This window comes from Capra hircus, chromosome 29, assembly GCF_001704415.2.
Source record: "Capra hircus breed San Clemente chromosome 29, ASM170441v1, whole genome shotgun sequence".
Lineage (NCBI taxonomy): Eukaryota > Metazoa > Chordata > Mammalia > Artiodactyla > Bovidae > Capra > Capra hircus.
In genome coordinates this window covers 48,617,946-48,644,720 of record NC_030836.1, presented here as the reverse complement: position 1 = coordinate 48,644,720, position 26,775 = coordinate 48,617,946, and the positions used below count along the sequence as shown (strand labels likewise).

The following is a 26,775-nucleotide window of genomic DNA, read 5'->3' as shown; positions in this document are numbered from 1 at the left end:
ACAGATGGATGGATGGATGGATAGACAGACAGGGGGATGGATGGACAGGCAGGCAGACAGATACTTAGATAAGAGGGCAAGAAAATAAGTCATTACCTTGTTGTTCAGTCGCTAAGTTGTGTCCGACTCTTCGAGACCTCATGGACTGCAGCACACCAGGCTTCCCTGCCCTTCACTATCTCCCGGAGCTTGCTCAAACTCATGTCTTCGAGTTGTGATGCCATCCAACCATCTCATCCTCTGTCGCCCCCTTCTCCTCCCTCCTTCAGTCTCTCCCACCATCAGGGTCTTTTCCAGTGAGTCAGTTCTTCGGATCCAGTGGCCAAAGTGTTGGAGCTTCAGTCATTAGGAACCCAGATTTTTTTAGCAAAGATAAAGAGATACATATAAAATCAAAGAAGGAAAACCCGCTACTCTAAAGCTCAGCTGAAATGATCTATGAACTCACAAAGAGCCTTGAACGTGTGTCTTATCAAGATGCTTAGAGTCACATGGATCGGGCGCAGGGGTGACCTAGACGCTCCTCCTGAGCTCAGGTGGGACAGAGGTGCCTGAGAGGGAGAGAAGCCCAGAGCTTCCTGCGGGGGGCCAGAAAGGTGGGACGTGGGGAAACCAGAGGCCTCGGATACACAGCTCCCGATGGCCCGAGCTGGGACAATCTGAGCCACCACACAGAGCACTGCCGGGCCTTGATGACAGAAATAAACACCTGAGGACTACATAAACGGAAGCGACAAGTTCCCGGCAAAAGAATCCCTAAAGTGTATGTGGATGGTCTGGCCCTCAAAGAGCCACCCTTTGGGGATGGCTGTGCCCAGCGACCTCCTTCCAAAGAGGACAGTGTGGGCTGAAGAGAGAGGACAGCCTGGCGAGCTCCCCTCCTCCAGGTGTGCAGGGCAGCGGTGCCCGCAGCAGCCAGGCGCCCTGGGGGCTGGAGGAGGGGCACTTCCTCCCCCAGCCTGCTGCCCTCCTCGCTGGGGAGAAACCCCATAAACTCCTGACGGCTACTCAAAACCGTCCAGCTCAGCAAAAGCAAGGCAGGTCTGAGCTGTCACAGCCTGGAGGAGCCTAAACGCCACCTGTTGCCCTGGGTGGGACCCTGGGGCAGGAAAGGGACCCTGGGTAACAGTTAAGGAAATCTGAATTAAGTGTGGGCTTTAATTAGCAACAGTGTATTTGTGACAAAGGTACCATCTTTATGTAACATGTTTGTAACAGGGGAGATGGGGTCAGAGGCGAGGGATTCCCTGCTCTATCATCACAATTTTTCTCTAAATCTAAAACCATTCTAAAATCAAAAGTGTGTTCAAACACAAAACATAGTAAGTGCAATGGGTTCAGATGTATTAAATACGGTTTTTTTTTAAACGTCCCTGAATTCATAATGACACTTTTAAAGAAGGGGTTGCTTTCTCTTTAAATTTTGACTGGAGTATAGTTGACCTACAGCGCTGTGTTAGTTTCAGGGGTACCGTGGAGTGGCTCAGTTATGCGAACACAGGCATCCATTCTTCTTTAGTTTCTTTTCCCATGTTGGTTATCACCGAATATTGAGTAGAGTTCTCAGTGCTAGACAGTAGGTCCTTGCAGAGAGAGAGAGAGAGAGTGTGTGTGTGTGTGTGTGTATCGCAAGCTTCTGATCTACTCCCCCCCCCCAACCCCATGTTTCCCTTTTGGTAACCGTGAGTTTGCTTTCGATATCCGTATGTCTGTTTCTGTTTTTGGAGACGATAACTGCATTTGTTTCATTTTTCTAATTAGATTGCACGTATGAGCACCATCATTTGGTGTTGGTCTTTCTCTGTCTGACCCACATAGTTCACTGAGGATGACAGTCTCTCGGTCCGTCCGTGTTGCTGCAGATGGCACTATTTTGTTCTTTTACGGCTGAGTGGTATTCCGTTGTGTTCACGCACCACAGCTTCTTCACCCATCCCCCTGTCAGTGGATACGCAGGCTGCTTCCACGTCCTGCTGCAGTGAGCTCCGGGTGAATATGTCTCTTTGGAGTATGGTTTTCTCCAGGTATCTCCCCTGGAGCGGGACTGCGGGACCAGGTGATCATTTTTAGTGTTTTAAGGACTCTTCATCCTGTTCTCCACAGAGGTGGTGCCAGTTTACATTCGAGAATGGGTGGCTTGGAGGAACAAGCTCATTACTCTGGAAACTGGCAAACAGAAAGGGAGAGTGAAGCGTGCATCTTGCCCTTCTTAAAGAAACTGTCCCTCAGGGCAGCCAAACAGTTGAGAAGGGAAGTTTCTCTTTACAGATTATTCCACACGGTAAATGGAGAAGGAGCACCCTAAGTAGAATATCACCATTTTACAGACCCCCGGGCAGTAACTGATCCAGGCAGTGACCGTCGGCGGCTGCTAGGAATGTTACTGACCAACTAACAGGCCGTGGATCAGGCTGACTGTGCGCAAACCCATCCATGAGTCTTAACATCCCAGAAAGCCTTGAGCCGACACTCGGGGGCTCCGATGGGGGCACACGGCCCCACCTGTGGCATCCGCCTGGCACAATGCAGACCTGAAGTGGGTCCCAGCCTCCAGCCCACAACGGATGGGCAAACAGAAGGCGGAGGCACGCGGTCAGCAAAACCAAGAGGGCGTGACGGCTTCCCTGCTTCAGCACGTGGACCGGGAGGGGATAAAGGAGGAACCGGGGAAGGCTGCGGAGTGAAAAAGACTTTGGAGTCACGCCAGTCGACGCAGCGGGTGGCTCGTGTTCTGCTCCTGGTCCAGTGAAGCGGCTGTCGTCGTGGGGACACTTACGAGATGGCTGGGAGGACCTCCAGCCGTGATGGGATCCTTCCAAGGATGAGGGCTGCCTTGTAGCTGTGATAGTGGTATTGTGGCTGTGCTTTTAGCGCGGGAGTTTGTCTTTTCACACAGAGCTGCCCGGACTGCTTTCCAGCAGGGTGAGAGGAGGCTGGGGCTTGCACCAGGAGGGCCCGTGAGGGGAGCGGGCGGCTTGGAGGCACTGGAACCGCCCGCCTGATTACGCTGCCACTGGCGGATGAGGCCCTGGTGATTCCGAAGAACAGTCTCTCTGCTCCTGGTTACTCGTAGGACAACATTCCGTAATAGAAAATGTAGAAATGAGCTTCCTTTTTAATTAATAGGCTATTTCTCTGAGCAGTTTTTTTTTAATTATTAGAGTATAGTTGATTTACCGGAGAAGGCGATGGCACCCCACTCCAGTGCTCTTGCCTGGAAAATCCTAAGGACGGAGGAGCCTGGAAGGCTGCAGTCCATGGGGTCGCGAAGAGTCGGACACGACTGAGTGACTTCACTTTGACTTTTCACTTTCATGCATTGGAGAAGGAAATGGCACCCCACTCCAGTGTTCTTGCCTGGAGAATCCCAGGGACGGGGGAGCCTGGTGGGCTGCCGTCTATGGGGTCTCACTGAGTTGGACACGACTGAAGCGCTTTAGCACCAGCAGCAGCATAGTTGATTTACAATGTTGTATTAGTTCCAGGTGTTCAACAGAATGAGTCAGCTATACATGTATCCACGCTTTTTAAGATTCTTTTCCCACATTGGCTATTACGGATGTTGAGTGGAGTTGCCTGTGCTGTACAGCAGGTCCTCACTAGTGGTCTGTCTAACGCATGGGCTTCCCTGCAGGCTCAGACAGTAAAGAATCCTCCTGCAGTGCGGGAGATCCCCTGCAGGAGGGCATGGCGACCCCGCCAGTATAGTAGTGGGTATTTGTCAATCACCATCTCCCAATGTGTCCCCCCCCTTCACCCCTGGCAGGTGTGTCCCTCCCCCCTTCACCCCTGGCAGGTGTGTCCCCCCCCTTCACCCCTGGCAAGCATGTTCGTTTTCTACATCTGTGACTCTACCTTTATTTTAAGTAGGTTTTGAATTTTTAGGGAGAAATAGAGCAAAAAAGTGCAGAGTTCCCTCATCCCCTGTCACTCCTCCTTACCTACCGGTTTCTGTATCTTTACCATCTTGCTCCGATGTGGTACAATTCGTTACAGTTGATGAACCAACACTGATACAATATTGATACGTGATTATTAACTAAAGTTTACATTAGGGCTCCCTCTTCCCCCCCCGTACTGTGTCTGGATTTGGACAGACGCCACCGTTGCAGTCCTGTACAGAGTAACTGTGTCACGGCTCTAAAAATCCCCCGTGCTCCGCCTGTTTGTCCCTCCCTGCTCCCAAGCGCTGGCAACCCCTGATCTTTTCATGGTCTTCATCGTTTGTGATGCCGTTGGCATCATACAGCATGTAGCCTTTACAGACCGGCTTCCTTTCCTCAGCGGGTGCACTGAAGGCTCCTCCGGGTCTCTCAGGGCTTGAGAGCCCGTTTCTTTTTATCTCTGGGTAGCTGTCCATTGTCAGGAGGTGCCAGTTTATTTATCCGCTCACCTACTGAAAGACTTCTTGGTGGTGTGTAAGTTTTGGCGTCTGTGAATAAAGCTGCTGTAAATGCCCACGTCCAGGGTCTTGTGTGGGCAGGAACTTCAGCTTATTTGGGTGACTGGTCACCAAGGAGCCTGACTGCTGGGTCATACGGTAATGATATGTTTGATTTTCTAAATCACCGCCGAACTGTCTACCGAATGGCTGTACCTTTTAGCACTTAGACCAGCAATGAGAGAGAGTTCCTGTTCCTTCACATCCTTGCCAGTATTTGGTGGTATCAGTGGACTTTGGCCATTCAAGCAGGTGTATACTGGTATCTCATGGTTGTTTCAATTTGCATTTCCCTAATGACGTATGATTGGAGAAGGAAATGGCAGCCCACTCCAGTGTTCTTGCCTGGAGAATCCCATGGACTGAGGAGCCTGGCAGGCTGCAGTCCGTGGGGTCGCAAGGAGTCGGACACAACTGAGCGACAGGCAGTGACATACGATATTGACCATCTGTGTATCTTCTGTGGAGAGGTGTCCGGATATTTTGCCTGGTTTTTATTTGGGTTCTCTAAGAGTTCCTTGTGTATTTGGACGCTGGTCCTTTATCTGACGTGTGTTTTGCAAAAATTCCCTCCCCGTTGGTGGTTTGCCTTCCTCTCTTCCCAGTGTGTTTTGCAGTTTTTCATTTTAATGAGATCTTGTTTATCAATTCTTCCTTTCACGGATAGCGCTTTCAGTGTCTTATCTAAGAAGTCGTTGCTAAGTTCAAGGTCGCCTAGATTTTCTTTTACGTTATTTTCCAGAAGTTTTATGATTTTTGTGTTTTACGTTTAGGTCTGTGACACTTTTGAGGTTAATTTTTGTGAAAGGTGTAAGGTAAGGTCTGTGTCTAGATTTTTTTTTTCTTTTTTTGCATGTGGGGGTCCCATTGTTCCAGCACCATTGTTGAAAAGACGATCTTTTGTCCACTGAATTGCCTTTGCGCCTTTGTCAAAGATCAGTTACTATATTTGTGTGGGTCTATTTCTGGGCTCTCTATTCTATTCCACGGATCTATTTGTCTGTTCTTTGACCAGTACTTGACTGGTGAAGTTTTATAGTAAGACTTGAAGTCAGGCAATGTCAGGCACCTGACTTTGTGCTTCTTCAGCACTGCATTAGCTATTTTGGGTCTTTTGCCTTTTCATGTAAAGTTTAGGATCAGTTTGTCAGGATTCACAAAGTAACTGGCCAGGATAGAAGTCAGGTCTTTGGCGGGGGGGTGGGGGTACCCTTAAATATGAGTTTCCTGTCAAGGAGCACCAGACGTTGGTGAAATGTGAAAGACGAAGCCCAAAACAAATACATTGTGAAGCGAAGAGAAAAAGGAAACAGATTCTGCAAGGAGAATAAGATCATGAAAAGACATTCTTAATATGATCAGTGGGATAAAAGATATTGCATCTTTTAAGAACAAAATGCTCTTTTATAAAGTAACAGAGAACAAAAGAGCTCTTGAAATTAAAAAATATAGCGGATATGAACATTTTGATAGATTGAAAAATAAATTGAAAAAGAATCTTCCAGAAAGAGAAAGACGTGGAAAGCTGGAAAGATAATTTAGAAGGTCCAGTGTGTGCTAAATAAAGGTACCTCAAAGAGAAAATGAAAGAAATGTTCGGGAAATAATTGAAGGAAACGTTCTAGAATGGAGGGGTGCGAGTTCCTGATGGAAAGGGATTTGTGAGTACCCAGTATGAGAGATGAAAACAGACTCCCACCAAGGCACATCAGTAAAGTCTGGAAAGCCTGGACCAAGAAAATATCTCCCAGGGTTCTCTATCTGGGTGTGGGGGGCAGTCTTTTTAAACGTTTTTGTCTGTTTCATCAGTTTGAGAAAAGGGTATTAAAGTTTCCTACTATGTTTGAAGAGCTGCCTGTTTCTTTAATTCTGTCAAATTGGGCTTCATTATGCTGAGCAGAGAGGGCAATGGCACCCACTCCAGTACTCTTGCCTGGAAAATCCCATGGACAGAGGAGCCTGGTAGGCTGCAGTCCATGGGGTCGCTAGGAGTCGGACATGACTGAGCAACTTCACTTTCACTTTTCACTTTCATGCATTGGAGAAGGCAATGGCAGCCCACTCCAGTGTTCTTGCCTGGAGAATCCCAGGGACAGGGGAGCCTGGTGGGCTGCCGTCTATGGGGTCGCGCAGAGTCAGACACGACTGACGTGACTCAGCAGCAGCAGCAGCACACTGAGGCTCTGTTACTAGGTGCATAAACGCTTATGCCTGTTACGTCCTCCTTGTGAATGACCCCTTGTATCATTAGGAACTGTCCGTCTTTATTTCTGGAAATGCTTTTTTCCTTACGTCTGTTTTTTTCCCAGCTTTGTTGATATATAAATTACAATACCATAAAATTTCAACCTCTTGAATTACACAGTCCAGTGGATTTTAGCATATTCAGAGTTGTGCAGCCATCATCGCCAGCCTAATTTGGGAACGCTGTGTCACTCCAAAGAGGACTCTCTTGCCCACTGAGGGGCGCATTCCTCCAGCCCATTTGGCTGCTGTGAATAATGCGGTTATGAACTTCTGTGTACAGGTACCTGTGTGATTGTGTTTTCAGTTCTCTTGGGCATATACAAGGCCTGGAGTTTCTGGATCGTATCATAAGCTCTATGTTTAACTTTTTGAGGAGTTGCCAAAACACTTTTCAAAGTGGATGAAGTCTACTTTGTGAGATAGTAACATAGCCACTCCATCTATGGGAATTGTTTTCCATTTATTTCCCTTCAATCTGTGTTGAGTGCGCCGACAGCATATTTGGGCCCTTCTTTTTCATAGTGTGTGTTTGTTTGTTTTTAAACAATGTCTGCTTTTTACCTGGAGTCTCATCACATTAATTTCTGATGCTGTTCTGCATAGGCATCCCGGCTTGCCTTCTGCTTCCCTTCAGCTCTCCTCTCTTCTCTGCTTCCCTTCAGCTCTCCTCTCTTCTCCCTTTCCCGCTTTATTTTGGACTATTTGACTACTTTTAAAACTCCGTTTTATCTGCTTTTAGCTCTCTCTTTCCACTGTCTTAAGTGGTGGCTCCAGGATGGCAGTGTACATCCTTAACTGTTTCCATCCGCTCAGAGTTCATGGTGCACACTTCACAGAAAGCATAAGAAACTTGACAACCTTATAGATGTATCTGCCTCGGGCCCACTGCAGCTGTCCCACGTACATTTACCCACATTAGAAAACCCACAGGACAGTATCATTTCTGCCGAAAACAGTCGTATCTGTTTAATCAGGGTAGAATCATCTTTCCTGTTTTGCCCGGCATTTATCATTTCTGGCATCTTCATGCCTTCTGAAGGTTCATCGTCCTTTTCCTCCAGCTTAGATAACTTCCCTAACCTTGTTTGTAGTGCAAGCCTGCTGGCAACAACTTCTCTGGCAATAACTTATCATTTATTTACAACGGTCTTTATTTTGCCTCCGTTCTTTGTATTTTCAAGTGGTTACAGAATTCTAGGTTGACAGTTATTTTTTTACAGGTTTAAAATGTTGTTCCAGGCTCTTCTTGTCTCTATAGTTTCCGATGTGAGGTCCACACAGTTCCTGTGTAAGCAATGTGCCCTCCTCTGCCTGCTTTAATAAGATTTCATGTTATCTTTAGCTTTTAGCAGATTGACTGTAATGTGCCTAGGCCTGACTTTTCTTTATATTTATCCTTTTTGGGAGTCACTGGGCTTCTTGAATCTGTATTAATGTCCTTCACCCAGTTGGGGAACTTTTAAGCCATCGTTTTTTCTCGTTCTCCCTCTCCTAGGACTTGTGACTTCTCCCCTTCTGGGCCTCTGATTCTCATCATCTTAGGCCTGCTGATGTTGTCCCACAAGTCCTTAACACTGTGTTCACTTTTGAAAATCTCCTCTCTCTTCATATTGGATAAACTCTATTTCTGTCTTGAAGTTCACTCTTTTCTCTGTCATATCCATGCTGCTGTTGAGCCCATCCAGTGTGTTTCTGCAGATTCCGTGGTGGCTCAGATGGTAAAGACACCTAGGGTGCCTGTTGTATCTGCAGAGACACACTGCGCTGGTGAACCTGTGGCTCCGCTGCACTGACCGCGTTTAAGGAATCCACAGCAGGCCGAGAAGTAGAGCAGAACGGGGCCAGGCAGTCGCAGGGGGCACGGGGTGTTGGGTGCTTCTTATTCCTCGATCACCTGGGCAGTGCTCAGAGTGGTCACAGGCTTCACCCTCCATGCCCAGTGCTCACACCAGGAGCTGTGGAGGAGGGGGTAGCAGGGGACAGAGCCCACCTGGGCGGCGTGTCGGTGCCGGGGGCGTGAGGGAGGGGGCCGGGCTGGAGCTGTGGAGCCCTGGTGATCAGGGGAGGTAGCTCAGGAGCAGCTCGGCCCCCCGCTGAGCCAGGCCCGCATTCCTCTCGGTGGTGGGCGGCCCCGGAGAGGTGGAGGGCGGTGGGCTCGGGAGAAGTGGAGAGCGGTAGGCTCGGGAGAGGTGGAGGGCGGGGGGCTCAGGCCTTACCGGCCCACCGGACGTCGTTGGGGTCCTGTGTGCCTTCGTGCCATGAACGCTATCCCAGTAGGGATGGATGGGGGTCAGAGGGCACGAACAGTCTGTGACAGCACCAGGAGCTCCCGGCCGAGGGGGCTCTGATGGACGGCGCCTCGGCCGAGGTGGTCCTGGTGACCCTCGGGTCAGGGTCCCAGGAGCGGCTGTCCCTCCGAGTAACAGAGTGAGCCATCAGCCTTAGCGCCTCCCCAGCCAAGCTTCCTGTTTTTTCTGGCCTCTGGACCAGAGAGGAGGAAGGAGGGAATGGGGGTGTCCGGGCGAGGGACGAGGCAGCCAAGTGTCGCGTTCCCTCCTAACCATGCAGTTGGAAGGCCTGCCACGCAGGGAGCCTGTGCTGGCCTTCAGCGCAAAGCGGGCCGCCCAGCAGCTGCTCCTGGGGCTGCCCGGGTGGACGCCTCCAAGGCTCAGGCCACCCAGGAGGTAGTCCTGTCCCCCAGCAGCTGCGGGGACATTCACTCCCGGGAAGCAGCCCTGGCTGGCGCCCGGCTGGAGGCCCGGCCTCAGCCTCCTGGTTTCTCCAAGGACCTCTTTTGCTCCCACGGGGCCCACCCGCGTGCGACCCCTCCGCCGGGTGCCGTGCTCCCCTGTGCTCACCGCCCGCCTCCTCTCCCCACAGGTGAACAATGAGAACGTCGTCAAGGTCGGCCACCGGCAGGTCGTGACCATGATCCGCCAGGGAGGGAACCACCTGGTCCTCAAGGTGGTCACGGTGACCAGGAGTCTGGACCCGGATGACACCGCCCGGAAGAAAGGTGCCCGCCCCCGCCCCTGCCCCCAGCCTGCCCAAGGGACGCGAGGAGCGGGGCGGGGGGCCGTCTCCCTGCCTCCTGCCTCATGGGCCCCATCGCTCGCCCTCCGTGGGGCTCCCAGTCCCCCACTGAGAGCAGGAAACCAGTAGGAAAGATGCTTAGGAGGTCAGGGCCGCCCCGGCCTCAGGCCCGGCTGTGCTCAGCAGACGGGGGCCTGGGGCTCCCACTCCAGACACTTGCATCGGCCACTGCAGCAGCTCACAGCCTGGGCCCGGGGAAGGCAGAGGTCCGAGGGCCCACCCCGCCTCCCCAAGAGCAGCCACAGCTGGGGGACACCAGGCCTGAGTGAGGTCTACAGAGGGCGGCCAGGAGCAGGCCAGACGCACCCCCTTAGGAGGCTGGAGGCACGTGTGAGAACTTCCAGCACTTTCTGTGACTACCGCCGGCTCCTCTCCCCGGGGCGAGGCCCGTCTGAGCTGTCCCAGCAGGTCAGGGCCCTCCTGACCCTTCAGGAAGGGCGAGCGAGGGCAGCATCCCGGGGCCAGGCTCTCACCTCCATCTCTCCTGCCCGCCCCCCCCCCAGCTCCTCCGCCTCCAAAGCGAGCTCCGACCACGGCCCTCACCCTGCGCTCCAAGTCCATGACCTCGGAGCTGGAGGAGCTCGGTAAGTGCCGGCTCCAGCCTACCCTGGCGCAGCGCCCAGCGTGCCCACGGGCTGGCCTCGCAGAGCCCCAGCCTGTGCATGGTCCCCCCGCTTGCCCGCTTGCCCCTCTCCCGGCCCCAGCGCCCGGGAGGATGTCAGGAAGCCTCCCTGAGTGCGGTCTCCCGCGCTGGCCCCCTGCGTCTTTCCTGGGCTCGGGGGAGCTTCGCCATTGGGCCTCCTCTCTCTTGGTTCGTCTAACATTGTTTTGTTTTGAATTTTTGGGCCTCTCACTAGTGGATAAAGGTAAGCAGACCTCTGCAGTCTAGGGTGCCCGCGAGATCTTTCCTCTCACGCGTGGCTCGATCCAGAAGGCCGTGGCCCCAGGGGCGGGTGCAGACAGCAGTGGGCTGGCGAGCTGCAGGCCAGGGGACAGGGCTTGCTGGGGCCTTCTCAAGAGGACCAGAAGGGACAGAGGGCTGTGTCTGCTGGGCCCCAGGGCATGGCCTGGGGAGGGCGCACAGAGCCACAAGGGCCCTGGGCCTAGCGGTTGTGTGGCTCATGACGAGGGTGGCACCCGGTGCTGGCGAGCTACCATCCTGGAGGGTCAGGGATCCCCCTCGGGTCAGGGACCATGGCTCATGGACACGTCCCCGAGGAGGCTGCTCTGACCACGCAGGAGCAGCCAGGGGCTGAAAGCTCACTTGGCTGAGAGGGCTTGGCGGGCAGGGAAGAAGGGTAGCATCTGTGACTTGGCACAGGGCAGGTTCCAGGAGCACTAAACCAGCCCTGAGCCCGGGAGCCCACCCCCGCAGGCCCAGCCGTCCACGGGGTGAGGTCTGAGCACCCTCGCTGGTCTGGGAGTCTCCGGGGGCTCTGACCGGGCCCCAGCCTTAAGGGGGAGACACTTGGGCCCTTTCATCCAGAAGAAGGACACAGCGGCCTCTCCCCCTTTGCGGCTCCTCTGTCAGGGCCTCCTGGGGCCCAGGCCGGCCCCGCTGAGCACCCCTTGCCCATCGCCGCATCCTGGGGTTAGACCTGCAGCTGGGTTGAAGGCCTAGGTGTTCTAGAAACCAACAGCCCTGCCGTGGGGCCTCCCAGCCCCGCCAGAGCCCCCTTCCTCCAGCCCCTTCTGGACCACACCTTGTCTGTCCAAACAAGACTCTCCAGAAACTACCCCCTGCACCCCAGGCCTGGCCTACCCCCCCTAGAGGGACAGCAGTGTCACTGTCCACGTGAGCTTCCCTAAAGCCGGGTGGCGTTTGCCACGAGGGCTCCCCCAGGAGGACCCACAGGCAGGTCGCCTCTCAGGGGGCTCCAGCTGCGTCAGCCCAGGGCTGAGGGTCCTTCCTGAGAGCGGTCAGCATCTGACACCCACTGCAGCAGGGTGGGCAGGAGCTGTGAGAGGAGACCCCCTTGACCTCTGCAGACAGGGCAGGCCCCCAGGTCCCAGGAGAGTGGACCGCGCCCCCTCACCCGCCTGCATCTGCCTCGGACCACAGGCCCCCATGGTGGGGTGGGCGGTCGTCAGGCCCTCAGCGAGGGAGCCCGACCTGGGCCCCGGGAATCGCTGCCCCCACCCCCGCCACCCTGGGACTCACACTCCCCTTTCTGTTTGCAAGCCTCCGTCCGGAAGAAGAAGGGTAAGGGGCGAGCCCCACCGCCACCCTGTGGCCCTCACTCGACGTCCAGAGTGTGTCGAGACCTGTACTGCCTGTACTGTCTTGTCCCTGCTCGGGGTGCTCCGGGGGAGGCCCAGCCCGGGACGCGTCCCGTCTCAGTGTGACGTCTGCCCCGCCTCTCCCCGTCTGTGGTCGCCCAGCGTGTCTGCGTCTCCCCGAGTCGTGTCCATGTCATCCACGTGTCCCCCGTCGTCCAGCGGGGCCTGCCTGGGTCGGGACTGGGAGGCCTTCCTGCGGGCTGGTGGTCCGGGTGCGGGCTAGCAGGGTCCCTGGCAAGTGGATCGCTGACTGCCCTTTGCCGTGGGCAGGGACCGCTGCCCCTTAACGCCCAGAAAACGCCTGCTTTCCAGGGAGCTCACTCTCCATGGGCAGGAAGGCTACCCTGGAACTGGAGGGGAGGGGCACTGCCAGGCCACACCGATCCCTGCCCCCGGCTGGCAGTGGTGCAGAGGACCCAGCCTCCGCTCTGTGAGCAGCCCCTCCTGCCCTCAGCAGCCAGGCCCCCGTGGACGTGCCCCTCGCCATCAGTCCCCACGGGCGGGGTGTTTCTCACCTGGTCGCTGGAGACTTGCCAGTGCAAAGGAAGGAAGGGACCCTCTCGCAGGCCCGGACACTGCCACCAAGACACAACACCAAGACGGTGGGGGTGGGGGGTGGTCCTTGGAGTCCGGAGGGACCGCATCTGGGGTCTCGGGTCAGGGAGCACCAGGATGCACCTCCCTCACCCACAGTCTCCCAAGGCAGGCAGACCCCGACAGCCTCTCTCTGCAGCAGTCCTGGGCCTCCACCCCACCCCCCACCCCCTGCTCGGAGACTCCCAGTGGGCTTTCCAGGCTCGATCACCCTCTTGACCGTGGGGCAGATGCTCAGGGCACAGGAAGTTCCCTGGGCTCACCTTACCCTCTGAACCCGCTTCGGTCCAAGGCCAAGGCCAGCTAGCGTGAACTGCTGTTTCTGCCCACTGCGCCTTCCAGAAGAGGCCCCGCACATGGGCTGCAGGAGCCCCGTGGCCATCATCGGGCTGGCAGGGAAGGCTGCTGCCAGGAGGAGCAGCTCAGACTCGGGCTGGCCCAGACTGGGGGGCACGTGCGGCCTGGCCCCGCCCACCCCAGGGCCTCCAGTGGCCAAACACCCTGGACTTCAACAAGAGGACAAGTATAGACACGTGGCCCGCGTGGCCCGCCTGGGCCGGGGCAGAGTCACACAGAGGCAGGCAGGACTCCTGGAGAGGGGCCCACCTTCCTTTGCACAGTGGAGAAAGTTGAAAGTGAATTTGAATTTGATCTTGATGCCCCACTTAGTCACCGAGGAATCTCCTGAGGACCTGCTCCGTCCCCAGAGGTTGTCTGCGTGGCCGCTGTGGGGGGAGCCAGGACCACCGTGAGGACCACACTGGGCCGGGGCAGCTCCAAGCAGAAGCCGGGCCAGAGGGGAGGGAGCAGCTTCACCGCTGCCTCTGGGCCTGTGGGGGCCAGGGTGCCCCGCCCCACCCCGGCACTCCCGCACTGCCTCCCCTGGGAAGATTAAAGAGATGGGCGGCTGGCCGACAGCTGCCGCTTCCCCAGGAGCGGCTGGTCTGTGCCATCTGGTGCTGTCAGTGCTTAGCTTCCTCGGGAACCGTGTTGTGGAGGAGACCCTGTGGGTGCCTTCTCACCCGAGACATGGAGAGGCTGGCAGCCCCCAGGGGGCCAGCAGGACCCCCTGTTCAAGGTCACAAGGAGGGACAGGCTTCCAGGATGTCCCCAAGAGTAGGATGCATTTCGTGAAGCGACCGCCCGGATCGCCGTAGGATCTAAGAGTCTGAATCTCAGCCATACCAGGCGTTTCCGGAGCAGTGGGGGTCGCTCTCCCGATGGTTCTGAGGAGTGGGGGTGCTGGATCCAGCCCAGAACGTGGCCCTGGTCAGATGGGGGTCCAAGGATGGGGGTGGTCTGCGGAGGGTGGGCACCCCGTTTCCCCCGGGGGAGACTCGGCCTCCGGTGCACAGTGTCAGCCTGGCCTCAGCGTCCCCTCCTTGCCCCAACTTGGGGGGGTCATTCCATCCCTCGATTCGACGCCTCCCTCCTGCAGACCACACCAGTGACGTCTGCTGAACAACCTGGGGCTTCCCCAGCAGGAGAGCTCGGGCACGCGGGCGACTCGGCCTGCGCAAGGGGCAGTGCTTGTGCCTGGGGGAGGAGTACCCCACTCATGCTCTGGTCCCCAAGAGAGACGGGGCTGCCTGCGGCCTGTCCCCCCATGCTTAACATCCACCCCCCACCCAGGAAGTGTGCAGCCTGTGGACGGTGGGCACCACGCCATATGTTTGCTTAGAAAATTAAAATACAGGGTCACTTCCAGGGTGTTTCCATCAGCTTATTCCTAGGTTGTTTCTGAAGACTTGACATTTTTCCAGCCTTGTCGTCAGGGTGGCCTTCAGCCTCGGAGTGCTTCACTGTAAGGCCTCAGGGCTGGACTCACTAATCTCAGCACCGACAGAGACCCAATCCCAGGCTTGTGCAAACGAAGCAGAATAATCCTCGTGAGCCTAGAAGCAGGAACAAAAACCTGGTCTCGCAGCGTTCCTGAAAAGCCTTCGTGTGCCAGTGAAAAAGCCCTGCGCTGCGGGGGCCGCGCCGGCTTGAGACGAGGCCTGCCCTCTGCATCTGAACTGAAGAAACCGCACTAACCCACCCCCACTGAGAAACAATGACAGCCCCCAACACAACCCCCGCAGAACAAGATGCTCTCGTGTGTCCCGGCTCCAAAGAATGCGTAGGGCACATGGAGGCCAGAGGGCAAAGGTTTACACAAAGGCCGGGACTGTCCACTTCAGGGATACACCTCCAAACACACCCCCAAACCACCCTTCCGGAGGTGGTGTGGTGAGCACGATGCTGACTTCTCAGTCAGCCTGATCAGGCAGGCAGTTCCGATGGCAAGCCCGGATTTCCTCTCTCGGCCACGGCTTGGCAAGCTCCGCCCCCCGGTCCTGGAGTTCCAGCAGCACGAAAGGCGTCCACTCCTCAGCTATTCGGTCGGCAGGATCGGGACAGTCCGGGCCTTGTTAAGATGATAAGCGGCATGAAGGCGCCCCGAAGTCCCACCAGGGTCGCCTTTGCCTCCCCTGCTCACACCCACCGTTGAGGGCTTTTGGGAGTGCCTGCCACACGCCTGGGACCCCAAGACCACAGCGTCCTCCGGCTTGGTCCAGGCCTGTGAGGATCCTGGCTCGCGTGCCAGCCTGCTCAGTGGGATGGACCAGCCCTGTGAGCTGGACAAACCTCAGACATGGATTTGCGGGGTCCTGCTAGGGACAGGAGGTCTCAAAGACCCAGCTGTGTAACTCTGACTACGTCAGGAGCTCCGTCCTGCTCTGGAGCCCCCATGGGAGGCCCTGCAGGCTGCAGCCACTTGGCCTTGCCCTAATGGGGGCATCCCCTCCCCTGGGGGAAGGGCAGCGTGCCTGAGCTGCATGGGCTGAAGCTGAGGCTGGGCCCAAGGAGATGGCCAGACCCGTGGACAGATGTGCCCGCACGGGAGCCAGCCCTGACCCCGCCATCCCTGGAGAAAGAGCTGCACCCCAGCAGAAACAAGGCCGGCAGCCAGTGTGAGGGGCCTGGATTCTGGGGACGGGCCAGGGGGACCTGCGGTCATCACAGGCCTGCCAAGGGGGTCCCCTGAGGACCCCGCGTCCTGCAGCCAGAGGGGCAGGAGGTGGGGGAGTGCAGCGCAGCAACAGTGAGAGCCCCACCCGGAGAGAACCCCGGCCCAGGCCCGAGGGCGCCAGCTTCGCGGAGGAGGTGCACCCCTGGGACAGGCGTGGGCGCAGGGCCTCACGAGGCAAGAGGGTTCCCAGCCCCAGGAACGCGGGCGGGCAAGAGCACGGTGACCGCGGCTGGGGGTTCCCCACCGGACACGGGTGTTTCCGACCGACTCCCAAAGGACGGACACTTACTGTGTCCCTCACAGCCATGGGGGAAAGGCTGGGAGAGCTGCAGGTCCCAGGGCAAGATCAGTGGGGTCCCCCCATGCTGCCGCTGCCTGAACCCCTCTGCCTTTGCGGGCCAGGTGCGCTGGCACTGTGAGGCCCTGGCCCTGGTCCAGGATGTGGTCCCAAGAAGCCAGCATCCTGCCTATTGGCGGTGGGCTGGCCCCTGCGGGCCCCTCTTATTGGGGTCTGGGGCAACTCTTCCAGGGGCCGAGCTCCTCCTGGACGGCCTCTGCTAAAGGCAGGTGCAGCAGCAGCTTAAACCGGGCACCAGGGTGCCAGTCCTGTGACTCTCAACGCTGCCCTCGCAGCTTGGAGTCTGCCAAGACCCCAGAAGCCTGGGCCTTTCTGATGGCACGAGCTTCGTGGGGCGTCACAGGACCCCAGAAGGGGCTGGGGTTCAGCTCAGAGAAGACCTCAGGCCATAGACAGAACGCTCTGGGGCTGCGAGGAGAGTGCGGTACCTCACGGGGTCCCACCAGGCCCTCCTCACACTGGCTTCCCACTCCCCAGGGGCGCCTCCCATCTCAGCAAACCAGGGTCCCCTTCCAGACGCTGGTGCCTGAGTGCAGTTGCCAGGTCCCCCCCCCCAAAAAAAGTTTAAATTTACATTTTCAAATAATTTCTTAAGCTGTAAGCATCACTAATAACTGATCTTCAACTTGCTTATTCACAAGCCACTGAGAAGGTCCACCTTCTGGGGGGAGGGGGACCCCACACACACTCAACAAAGCTCAGACTTCCACTGGCTCCTGAGTTGGGGAGCTATCTTCACTCCCCAGCCCCACCCCTGCCTACACCCACACTGCCCAGTCGCCTCCATCCTTGGGTGCTGGGTCCTGAGACCCTAGCAACTGCATTTAGAGAGGAGCCGCACCTCTGAGCTCTTAGAAATTCACAACGTTGACCTAGCTCCCACCTCCCGAATGAACAGCGCGAGTGTGAACAAAGCAATACCTTCAAGTCCCAGGGCCTTGAGGGCTGCGTTGCTGTTGGGAGGGGCTCCTCTCCCTCCGGTCCACATGCGGGGCGGGGTGCCGGGTTCTGTCGGTATCCATGCTTGTGGCTGAGGCATGCGTGCTCCATACCACTTGCACGAGAAAAGCTTTCTTCAAACGCAAAAGGCACGTGGGTACTTTGCTAACAGCCCCCTGCCCCATTGTGTTTTGGGGCCTCAGTCACTGATGCCCATCCTGACGGTCCTGTTCCTGTTGCAGATAAACCCGAGGAGATCGTCCCAGCCCCCAAGCCATCCCGGGCGGCCGAGAGCGTGGCGCTGGAGTCCAGGGTAGCCACCATCAAGCAGCGGCCCACCAGCCGGTGCTTCCCCTCCGTCTCGGACATGAACGTGAGTGGCCGGGCCGGGGAGGGGCAGCAGCTGGGTGCGGGCAGACCGCGCAGTGCCGGGTCACCCACCCCGGCCTCCACACCGGGAGCCCTGATCTGAGCGCACCAGGCGGGCACCCCAGTCCAGGGCAGACCGGCCGCAGAGGACTGCACTCACCGTGGACTCGCTCCCTTGGCACTGAGGGTCCTCCCACGGGACACCTGGAGCAAAGCAAGCCTCCAGGTGGAAGAAGCCCAACCGCACCCTCGTGGCAAGCTGAGTCCTAGCACACACCGGGGACCCTGCCTCTCCGAGGTCTCAGGCCCCCACGGGTCCCAGGGCCCGAGTCCTGCCTGGGCCGCGGCAGAGACCACAGGCCGCCAGCTGAGCCCAGCAGGCTGCCCCTCTCAGGCCCCAGACACCGCCGTCTGCACCCCCAGCTTCGAGCCTGTGGCCAGAGCTGGGCACTGTCCGTGACATTTCAGTGTTTTCTCTGACTCCGCTTCAGACTGACTCACGCTGTTTAACCTTGCCTTAATAATGCCGAACCGGCACACCTCAGATGGCAAAGAGTCTGCCTGTGATGCTGGAGACCTGGGTTCGATCCCTGGGTTGGGAAAATTCCCTGGAGGAGGGCATGGCAACCCTCTCCAGTATTCTTGCCTGGAGAATCCCATGGACAGCGGAGCCTGGCAGGCGACAGTCCATGGGGTCGCAGACAGTCGGACACGACTGAGCGACTAACACTTGCGCTTTCTGTCACCTTTCTTAATAACACCCATGAGCGTCGTTAATTTGATGTGCTGGTTTTCTGTGATATACGTTAAGGGTAACAGGGTGTTCACGCTGCCCCCCATCTCAGGCACTCCCGGGGCGACTACCCTTCATGGTAGCCCCACACCCACCCTGTCCCAGAGACTCCAAGCCCAGCACCCAGCAACAGAGCAGGGCTGGCAGGGTGGAGGCCCAGAGCCTGGTGAGGCAGGGTCTCAGAGGAGCAGACCCCTTAAAGCTCGCGCCCAGGTGTCCTTTGGGCTCTAACCATCTGTGCCCTGAGTCACCCTCCAATGCCTCCAGGTGGGGGCTGGCCAGCAACCTCGGCTTTGCAGTCCAGAAGTGGCAGGCGGGGTGGGGGCTGGCCAGGGGATCAGCTCCCAGCACAAAGGAAGGGCGTGCCGGGCTCCTCCCGGGCCGGGGGAGAAGGCCTACGAGGGTCCCACACGCTCGATCGCTCTGCACTGCACTCGGCAGGCCCTCCACCGCGGCTGCTGCCATCTGCTGCCCTTGGAGGTGGACGTGGCCGGGGTCCGATGCCCACCGCCCAGCACCGGATGCTCTTTCCTGCAGGACACGCGTCTTGGCCCTGCTCTTGCTCAGTCGACGTCAGGCAGACCTTGGCTCCACCGGGCAGGGCCCACCAGGGTTCTGAGGGCAAGGGGGGCCTCCTTCTGGGTCCTGGACGCGCGGGTGCTCCCAGGACAGCTGGGGGAGGCCAGGTGGCAGGGCCCCAAGGCCAGCACTCCGTGTCTGCCAGCCACGGACTGGGCTGGTCAGCCACGCCTCATTCGGCTTTCTGGTTTGCAGTCCGTGTACGAACGCCAGGGCATCGCCGTGATGACGCCCACCGTCCCCGGGAGCCCGAAGGGCCCGTTCCTGGGCCTCCCTCGAGGTACGATGCGGAGGCAGAAGTCAATAGGTAAGCAGCACGGCCACGCCCACAGCGGTGGGGCCCTCGGCGACCCCACGCCTGCCCACTGGAGGGCAGGCCCCGAGTCTCACCCCGGGAGCCCCTGACCCTCTGAAACTTCCCTACCCTCTGGAGTCCAAATCCAAGATGACTTGCGACCTCACAAGCCAAGTGTCCATGATGATAGCAGCAGGGGGAGGGTCCACAGTCCAGACGGGGCATGGCGGTAGGCAGGCGAGGTTCTGGGATCCCCTCACCCCTACCCCACGTGGTAAGTGACCGGCAGGGTGGACCCACACCCCCGGGAACGGCCACGGCCGCGTTCTGGGGTGCACTCAATGGACACACTGCTTGGGGTGGCCGGGCCGGTTTCTCGCTCCCTGGGGGACAGTACTGCGGGGGGAGGGGACTGATGCCATCTCGTTGACATCACGATTCCTACCGACTCGGTTCCGAGCGAGGTCAACTCAACCCCCTAAACCCAGCCCCTGTGTGTGACAGTCCAGCTGTGCCTCTGCCGTGTGAATTCCCAGAGGCCCTCCAGCCACCTGCGGACACGGGGCATGTCCAGCACTGGGGGCTGCAGCCAGCGGCGCTGTGGCTAGTTTGAGGGGGGCCGCAGCAGGCAGGACCTGAGTGATGAGGGACGGCGGAGGTGGCGTCTGCGGGTCCTCAGAGCCCCCCCGCCCCGAGGAGCTCAGGGCCCCGCAGGACGGCGTGCACGCCACCTCCTGCCCTGGCTCTCGAACTGGTCAATAACAATCGATTTCCTCCTGTCAGACAGCAGAATCTTTCTATCAGGTGAGTGAGCCTTACCGTTTGGAGTCTGTAGCGTGAATGTAACGGTTCCCTCCATAAGGCGTATTCGTAAATCACTCCTTGGGAGGCACACGGGGCGACGGGCCACGTCCTGCCCGCCAGGATGCCCTCCCAAGAGCCGTGTGAGATTTGGAATACCCTTATTGAGCAGAAGTTTCCTTTGGGATAAGCTACCGGAGTCTGTCCTGGGAGCTTCTTGAAGTTCTCCATTCCATTACCGCTTTGAAAATCCTGCATGGCCCCCCATCAGGATCCGCGTACCCATCTCTCCACATCCGTGTTCCGCTTCCCGGGTCCAGAGTGCATCCTGGTGATGCTTTTTATATATTGAACTGTCAGAAAGCACGTGGGATCCCGCCTCTAAAGGGTGCACTGGAGCTCTGGGCCCCAACATGGCTGTCCCCCCCACGGGTCCCCAGGACCCTCTCACCCAGCCCCACAGGCTTCATTCGGCCCAGTCGTGAGTGGGGACCTCATGATGGACCCCGAGTCATGCAGTCGGACCGTGATGAGTGGGAACCATGGTGAACCGCCAGGCCCATCAGCCCAGCCCAGAGGGTCTCAGGACCCAGAGGGGCTGTGTTCACTCGGGATGCTACTCCTGGGTCCTGGTTACAGGCTCAGGGCTGACCAGCCATCCTCCTCGGGGCCCAGGAGCTCCAGGACCCTTGGGGGTGCTCAGATAAGTCAGGCAACAAAATGGGCCCCTGTCGAGTGGACGAGGCCACCCCAGGGATCACGGCCCCTTCCGCCTCCCTCAGCCGGTGAAGCAGCTGGTGCGCCCTTTGCTCTCGCTTCCAATGGGCAGCTTCACAGCCTCAGTCCCAGACCCTAGAGCGCCTCCCCGGGCACCCTGGCCAGGTCTGAGGAATAGAAGCCCCCTGATCCCAGCTGCCCCGTCCCACCGCCCCCCACCACACACACACACACACACACAGACACAGACACCAGACCACACACACACACAGACACACACACAACACACACACACAGACACACAACACACAGACACACACACACACAGACACACACACACACACACACACAGACACACACACACACACACACACACACACCACACACACAGACACACACACACACAGACACACACACACACACACAGACACACACACACACAGACACACAGACACACACACACACAGACACACACACACACACACACAGACACACACACACACAGACACACACACACACACACACACAGACACACACACACACACAGACACACACACAGACACACACACACACACAGACACACACACACACACACACACAGACACACACACGACACAGACACACACACACGACACAGACACAGACACACACACACACAGACACACACACACACACACAGACACACACACACAGACACACACACAGACACACCACACACAGACACACACACACACAGACACACACACAGACACACACACAGACACACACACACACAGACACACACACACACACAGACACACACACACACACAGACACACACACACACAGACACACACACACACAGACACACACACAGACACACACAGCACACACACACAGACACACACACAGACACACACACACAGACACACACACACAGACACACACACACACACACACACACAGACACACACACAGACACACACACAGACACACACACACACACACAGACACACACACACACAGACACACACACAGACACACACACACAGACACACAGACACACACACACACAGACACACACAGACACACACACACACACAGACACACACACACAGACACACACAGACACAGACACACACACAGACACAGACACAGACACACACACACACAGACACACACACACACACACACAGACACACACACACAGACACACACACACAGACACACACACACACAGACACACACAGACACACACAGACACACACACACACAGACACACAGACACACACACACACAGACACACACACACACAGACACACACACACAGACAGACACACACAGACACACACACACACACACAGCACACACACACACACACACACACACACACACACACAGACACACACACAGACACACACACAGACACACACACACACACACACACACACACACACACACACACACACACACACACACACACACACACACACACACCTGCAGTCCCAAAGAGTGGGACACCCTCACCGCCCCGGATCACACCGCTGCCCTGCAGCCCCCATGCCCACATCCTCGTCCCCCAGGTCCGTGGACAGGAAGGCCGAGGCATTCCTCCTGGCCTCCAGCCGCTACTCCCAAGTTGCGGACGGCCCGGGGGGGCAGACAGAACACCCCGCAGACAGCAGCCAACAGCATGCCCTCTGGGCCTCCCGGTGCCTGTCCTGTGTCTGGCTCGGAACGGGCCACGTGACCTCTCGACATTGTGGCTTGTGTGCTGTGTCCCGTGAACAAGTGTACATCGTGATTCCTTGTGAGTTTGGAGGAGACTTAGCGTGTCACACCGCTCTCCGAGCGCCGCGGGGCGGGCTGTCCTCGCCGTGATGTAAATCTAAGCCTGTCTTCTGCTTGTAGGGATAACGGAGGAGGAGCGGCAGTTTCTGGCCCCGCCGATGCTCAAGTTCACCAGAAGCCTGTCCATGCCAGACACCTCCGAGGACATCCCGCCCCCGCCACAGTCGGTGCCCCCGTCTCCACCGCCCCCCTCCCCCACCGCCTACAACTGCCCCAAGTCCCCGACTCCGCGAGTCTACGGGACGATCAAGCCCGCGCTCAACCAGAACCCCGCCGCCAAGGTGTCCCCGGCCGCCCGCTCCGACACGGTGGCCACCATGGTGCGGGAGAAGGGGCTCTACCACAGGCGGGAGGTCGACCGCTACTCCCTGGACTCCGAGGACCTCTACAGTCGCGGCGCCGGCCCCCAGGCCAACTTCCGCGGCAAGAGGGGCCAGATGCCCGAAAACCCCTACTCCGAGGTGGGGAAGATCGCCAGCAAGGCCGTGTATGTGCCGGCCAAGCCCGCCCGGCGGAAGGGCATGCTGGTGAAGCAGTCCAACGTGGAGGACAGCCCCGAGAAGACGTGCTCCATCCCCATCCCCACCATCATCGTCAAGGAGCCCTCCACCAGCAGCAGCGGCAAGAGCAGCCAGGGCAGCAGCGTGGAGGCCGACCCGCAGGCCTCGGAGCAGCCCGGCCAGCTGCGGCCGGACGACAGCCTGGCCGCCAGCAGCCCCTTCGCCGCCGCCATCGCCGGGGCCGTCCGCGACCGCGAGAAGCGGCTGGAGGCCCGGAGGAACTCCCCGGCCTTCCTGTCCACGGACCTGGGGGACGAGGACGTGGGCCTCGGGCCACCCGCCCCCCGGGCGCGCCCCTCCAAGTTCCCCGAGGAGGGCGGCTTCGGCGAGGAGGACGGCACGGAGCCGCTGTCGTCACCGGCACCCCGGGAGCCTGAGAACCACTTTGTGGGTGTGGGTGAGGCCGGAGCTCAGGGTGAGGCTGGCAGGCTGCCGAACGCTCCGGGCCAAGCCAAGGCACCAGAGGGCAGCCCCGCGGCGCCCCCCCGGAGCGGCAACGTTGCCGGCCCCGAGAACTACGTGCATCCACTCACCGGGCGGCTGCTGGACCCCAGCTCGCCGCTGGCCCTGGCGCTGTCGGCGAGGGACCGGGCCCTGAAGGAGTCCCAGCAGGGCCCCAAAGGGGAGGCCCCCAAGGCTGACCTCAACAAGCCTCTCTACATCGACACCAAAATGCGGCCCAGCGGGGAAGCGGGCTTCCCTCCGGTCGGCAGGCAGAGCGGGCGGGGGCCCCTGCGGCGGCAGGAGACAGAGAACAAGTACGAGGCCGACCCGGGCAAGGAGCGCAGGGACGACAAGAAGGGCGTGCTCGGCAGCATCGTGGACGCGTCCCAGCAGAAGTCAGCCGGGCTGCTGATGGTCCACACGGTGGACGCGGCCAGGCCGGAGGACTTCTTGCAGGAAGAGGACGAGAAAGCCGACCTGGAAACGCAGCCAGACCATCCGCCATCCGAGGCGCCCGAAGGCGCCCCCGAAACTGAAGGTGCTTTCCCGACCCCCGCAGGCCCCGAGCCCGCGGCCGCCCCCGCCACCGCGCCTGGCAGGACCATCGTGGCGGCGGGCTCCATGGAGGAGGCGGTGATCCTGCCGTTCCGCATCCCTCCCCCGCCTCTGGCGTCCGTGGACCTGGACGAGGATTTTATTTTCACAGAGCCATTGCCTCCTCCCCTGGAATTTGCCAATAGTTTTGATATCCCCGATGACCGGGTTGCTTCTGTCCCCGCTCTCTCAGACCTGGTCAAGCAGAAAAAAAACGACACTTCCCAGTCCCCTTCCTTGAACTCCAGCCAGCCAACCAACTCCGCAGACAGTAAGAAGCCGGCTGGTCTCTCAAACTGTCTGCCCGCCTCATTCCTGCCGCCCCCTGAAAGCTTTGACGCCGTCACGGACTCTGGGATCGAGGAGGTGGACAGCCGGAGCAGCAGCGACCACCACCTCGAGACGACCAGCACCATCTCCACGGTGTCCAGCATCTCCACCCTGTCCTCCGAGGGCGGGGAGAATGCAGACACCTGCACAGTCTATGCAGACGGGCAAGCCTTTATGGTTGACAAACCCCCAGTACCTCCCAAGCCAAAAATGAAACCCATAGTCCACAAAGGCAACACCCTCTACCACGACGCGCTGCTGGAAGAGGACGTGGACAGCTTTGTGATCCCCCCACCCGCACCTCCGCCGCCGCCTGGCGGGGCCCAGCCTGGCCCCACGAAGGTCATCCAGCCAAGGACCTCCAGGCTGTGGGGGGACGTCTCGGAGGTCAAAAGCCCGATTCTCTCAGGCCCAAAGGCGAACGTGATTAGTGAGTTAAACTCAATCCTGCAGCAAATGAACCGAGAGAAATCCGCAAAGCCAGGGGAAGGACTGGAACCGACGCCGGGAACCAAGCCTGCCGGCCTCGCCCCCAGGTAAGTGCCCGCGACGGGCATTCCTCATCCAGCGCTGACCAGGAAGCGCCCCGGGGAGCAGCGGCACTCCCGAAGCAGACGCCAGGAGGGCACACCCGGAGCCGGCCGCGTCGGCCTTTCTCCCAGCCTGGACTCAGTGCCGTGGCCCCCACACGCAGAGATGGGCCATGAGACCCGGCCCCGCGAGCCGTCCACGCCGTGGCTTCCAGGGAGGAGCCTTGCTCTCTCCTCCCACATCCTCCAGATCCGCCAGAACCCCGAAGGGCCATCCTGGAACCCCCCCCAGGAGGTTTCAGGGGAGGGGGCGCGCCATCCAGGGGGGCATGTGGGCAGCCAGTGGGCAGCGTGCAATCAAGGGTGTGTCGGGGGCTCTGCTCCCCAGCCCCCTGGTCTGAGGCTGGAGAGGGGCCGGTTCTGGACCCACTGCCCCGAATGAAGACCCCAGAGCCCACCCTGAGCAGAGCATGAGTCATGGCAAAGCGTGCAGTCGTGCCCACGTGGGTGCCCACAGTGTCGGGCAGAGCGTGAGGTCCTGCCTCCTTGGATCGGGGGACGCACACGGGGAGCTGGTCCCAGACCCAAGCCTCGGGGCTCTGCCAGGCCCCAACTCGAGCCCATGCTTCCCGCCCTCATTCTCTGTGCTCTATTTCCCTCGCCTAAAACACGACTTCCCGGGTCCCCCAGGCGGCGTTCTCCTTTCCTCCTGCTGGCCTTTATTCCAGGGTTTCACTGTTGCAACTAGCAAGGTCACTCTTTGCACGCTTGCTGGACAAGGCGTTTGACTCCAACACCCAAGTCCATCCATCAGCAATCCCGCAGGAGAGTGGGGTCCCCAGAGCTGTGACTTCCCAGCTCTCTTTCGATGTGGGTCAAACAGGTCACGGGGCTGGTTCACGGTCCTCGGAGTGCTGACAAGCTGGCATCCCCAGAGAGAAGCATGCCGACAAGCACCGTTTTCAAGGGGGCCCTCGTTGTTAAACTATGGCATTCAGAGTCCTCACAGGGTCCCCACTTCTGGGAGACGCGTGGACACACACGTCTTGAGAGGCACACACTTGAGTCTTACACACTTGAGAGGCACCAGGAAATGCCGTGGAACAGCACCGCCTTTAGTTGCTAGGTTATGTGAAAATACAACAATCAAGATGCTTTATCTCTTTCACATTTGATAAAACCCTTGGATGTGGTGAATAATGTTTCTAACAGCTGCTGGGGAGCAGGTGGTAGTGATGCTTATTTCTCGGAAGGGACGATGGAGACTCCGAGAGGCGGGCAGCATGTCCACGGGCACAGGCAGTGGTGGGCAGAGCTGGGCTTCTGACCGGTGCTTCCGTCGCAGTGACATCTGCCGTACGGGAAGATGTAGAAGGCATCTTCTCTAGGCGGCGTGGGGAGGCAGCGTGCTCTGCAGGGCACTGCCCCCTGAGGCCGGGGCCTCTCTCAGCAGCGTCCAGACTGCTGGTCTCCCCCGCCCCTCCTGGCTGGGTGAGCTGCGCGGGGCTCATGGCAGAGGGGTCTCAGCGGCAGGCATCCCTGGGTGGGAGGGGCCTCAAGGCAGAGGTCAGCTAGTAGAGTCCTGATGGACATGAAGGGTTCAGGCCCTGCCTGTGGTCGACCCCACAGTCTTTTCTATTATTTATAACCCAGTGCCCACATGGCATGAGCAGTCACTGACATCTACGCACTCCCAGATGCAGGACAGAGGCGGGGCGTGAACACCTTCCCGGGGTGCAGACAGGAGAACCGGGGTCAGAGAGCAGAGCGCTTGGCCATGAGCCCTTAGCTGGAAGGCACAGTAGCAGACCTTCAGCCCAGGGAGCTGCCTCAGGGTTCTACTTCTCTATTCTCCTGGAGCCACGGATGAGCCTGGAAGGAGGGTCACCCAGCTTAACGCCCGCAGGGCCGAGCTCACCAGAGCAGGGCTCTCCTGAGGCCTCTGGAGCCCCTTGAGTCCAGTTG

At 58.6% G+C, this 26,775-nt stretch overlaps 1 protein-coding gene and 1 long non-coding RNA gene across 2 annotated transcripts in view; one reads left to right on the top strand and one right to left on the bottom strand.

Annotated features, from left to right (window-relative positions):
• SHANK2 (SH3 and multiple ankyrin repeat domains 2) overlaps positions 1-26,775 on the top strand; it is a 564,129-nt gene that overhangs the window by 527,830 nt on the left and 9,524 nt on the right. Inside the window, exons 19-25 of the mRNA XM_018043149.1 lie at positions 9,569-9,704; positions 10,285-10,365; positions 11,964-11,984; positions 17,211-17,341; positions 18,905-19,016; positions 19,788-19,808; positions 22,413-24,816. Of these exons, the coding sequence (XP_017898638.1) occupies positions 9,569-9,704; positions 10,285-10,365; positions 11,964-11,984; positions 17,211-17,341; positions 18,905-19,016; positions 19,788-19,808; positions 22,413-24,816 (2,906 nt within the window). The remainder of the gene's footprint in view (positions 1-9,568; positions 9,705-10,284; positions 10,366-11,963; positions 11,985-17,210; positions 17,342-18,904; positions 19,017-19,787; positions 19,809-22,412; positions 24,817-26,775) is intronic.
• On the bottom strand, positions 14,361-17,203 carry LOC106503759. The gene is made up of 2 exons (XR_001297473.2): positions 16,951-17,203; positions 14,361-15,065 (listed from the first exon to the last, which is right to left on the bottom strand). It is a non-coding gene; the product is annotated as an uncharacterized LOC106503759 (long non-coding RNA).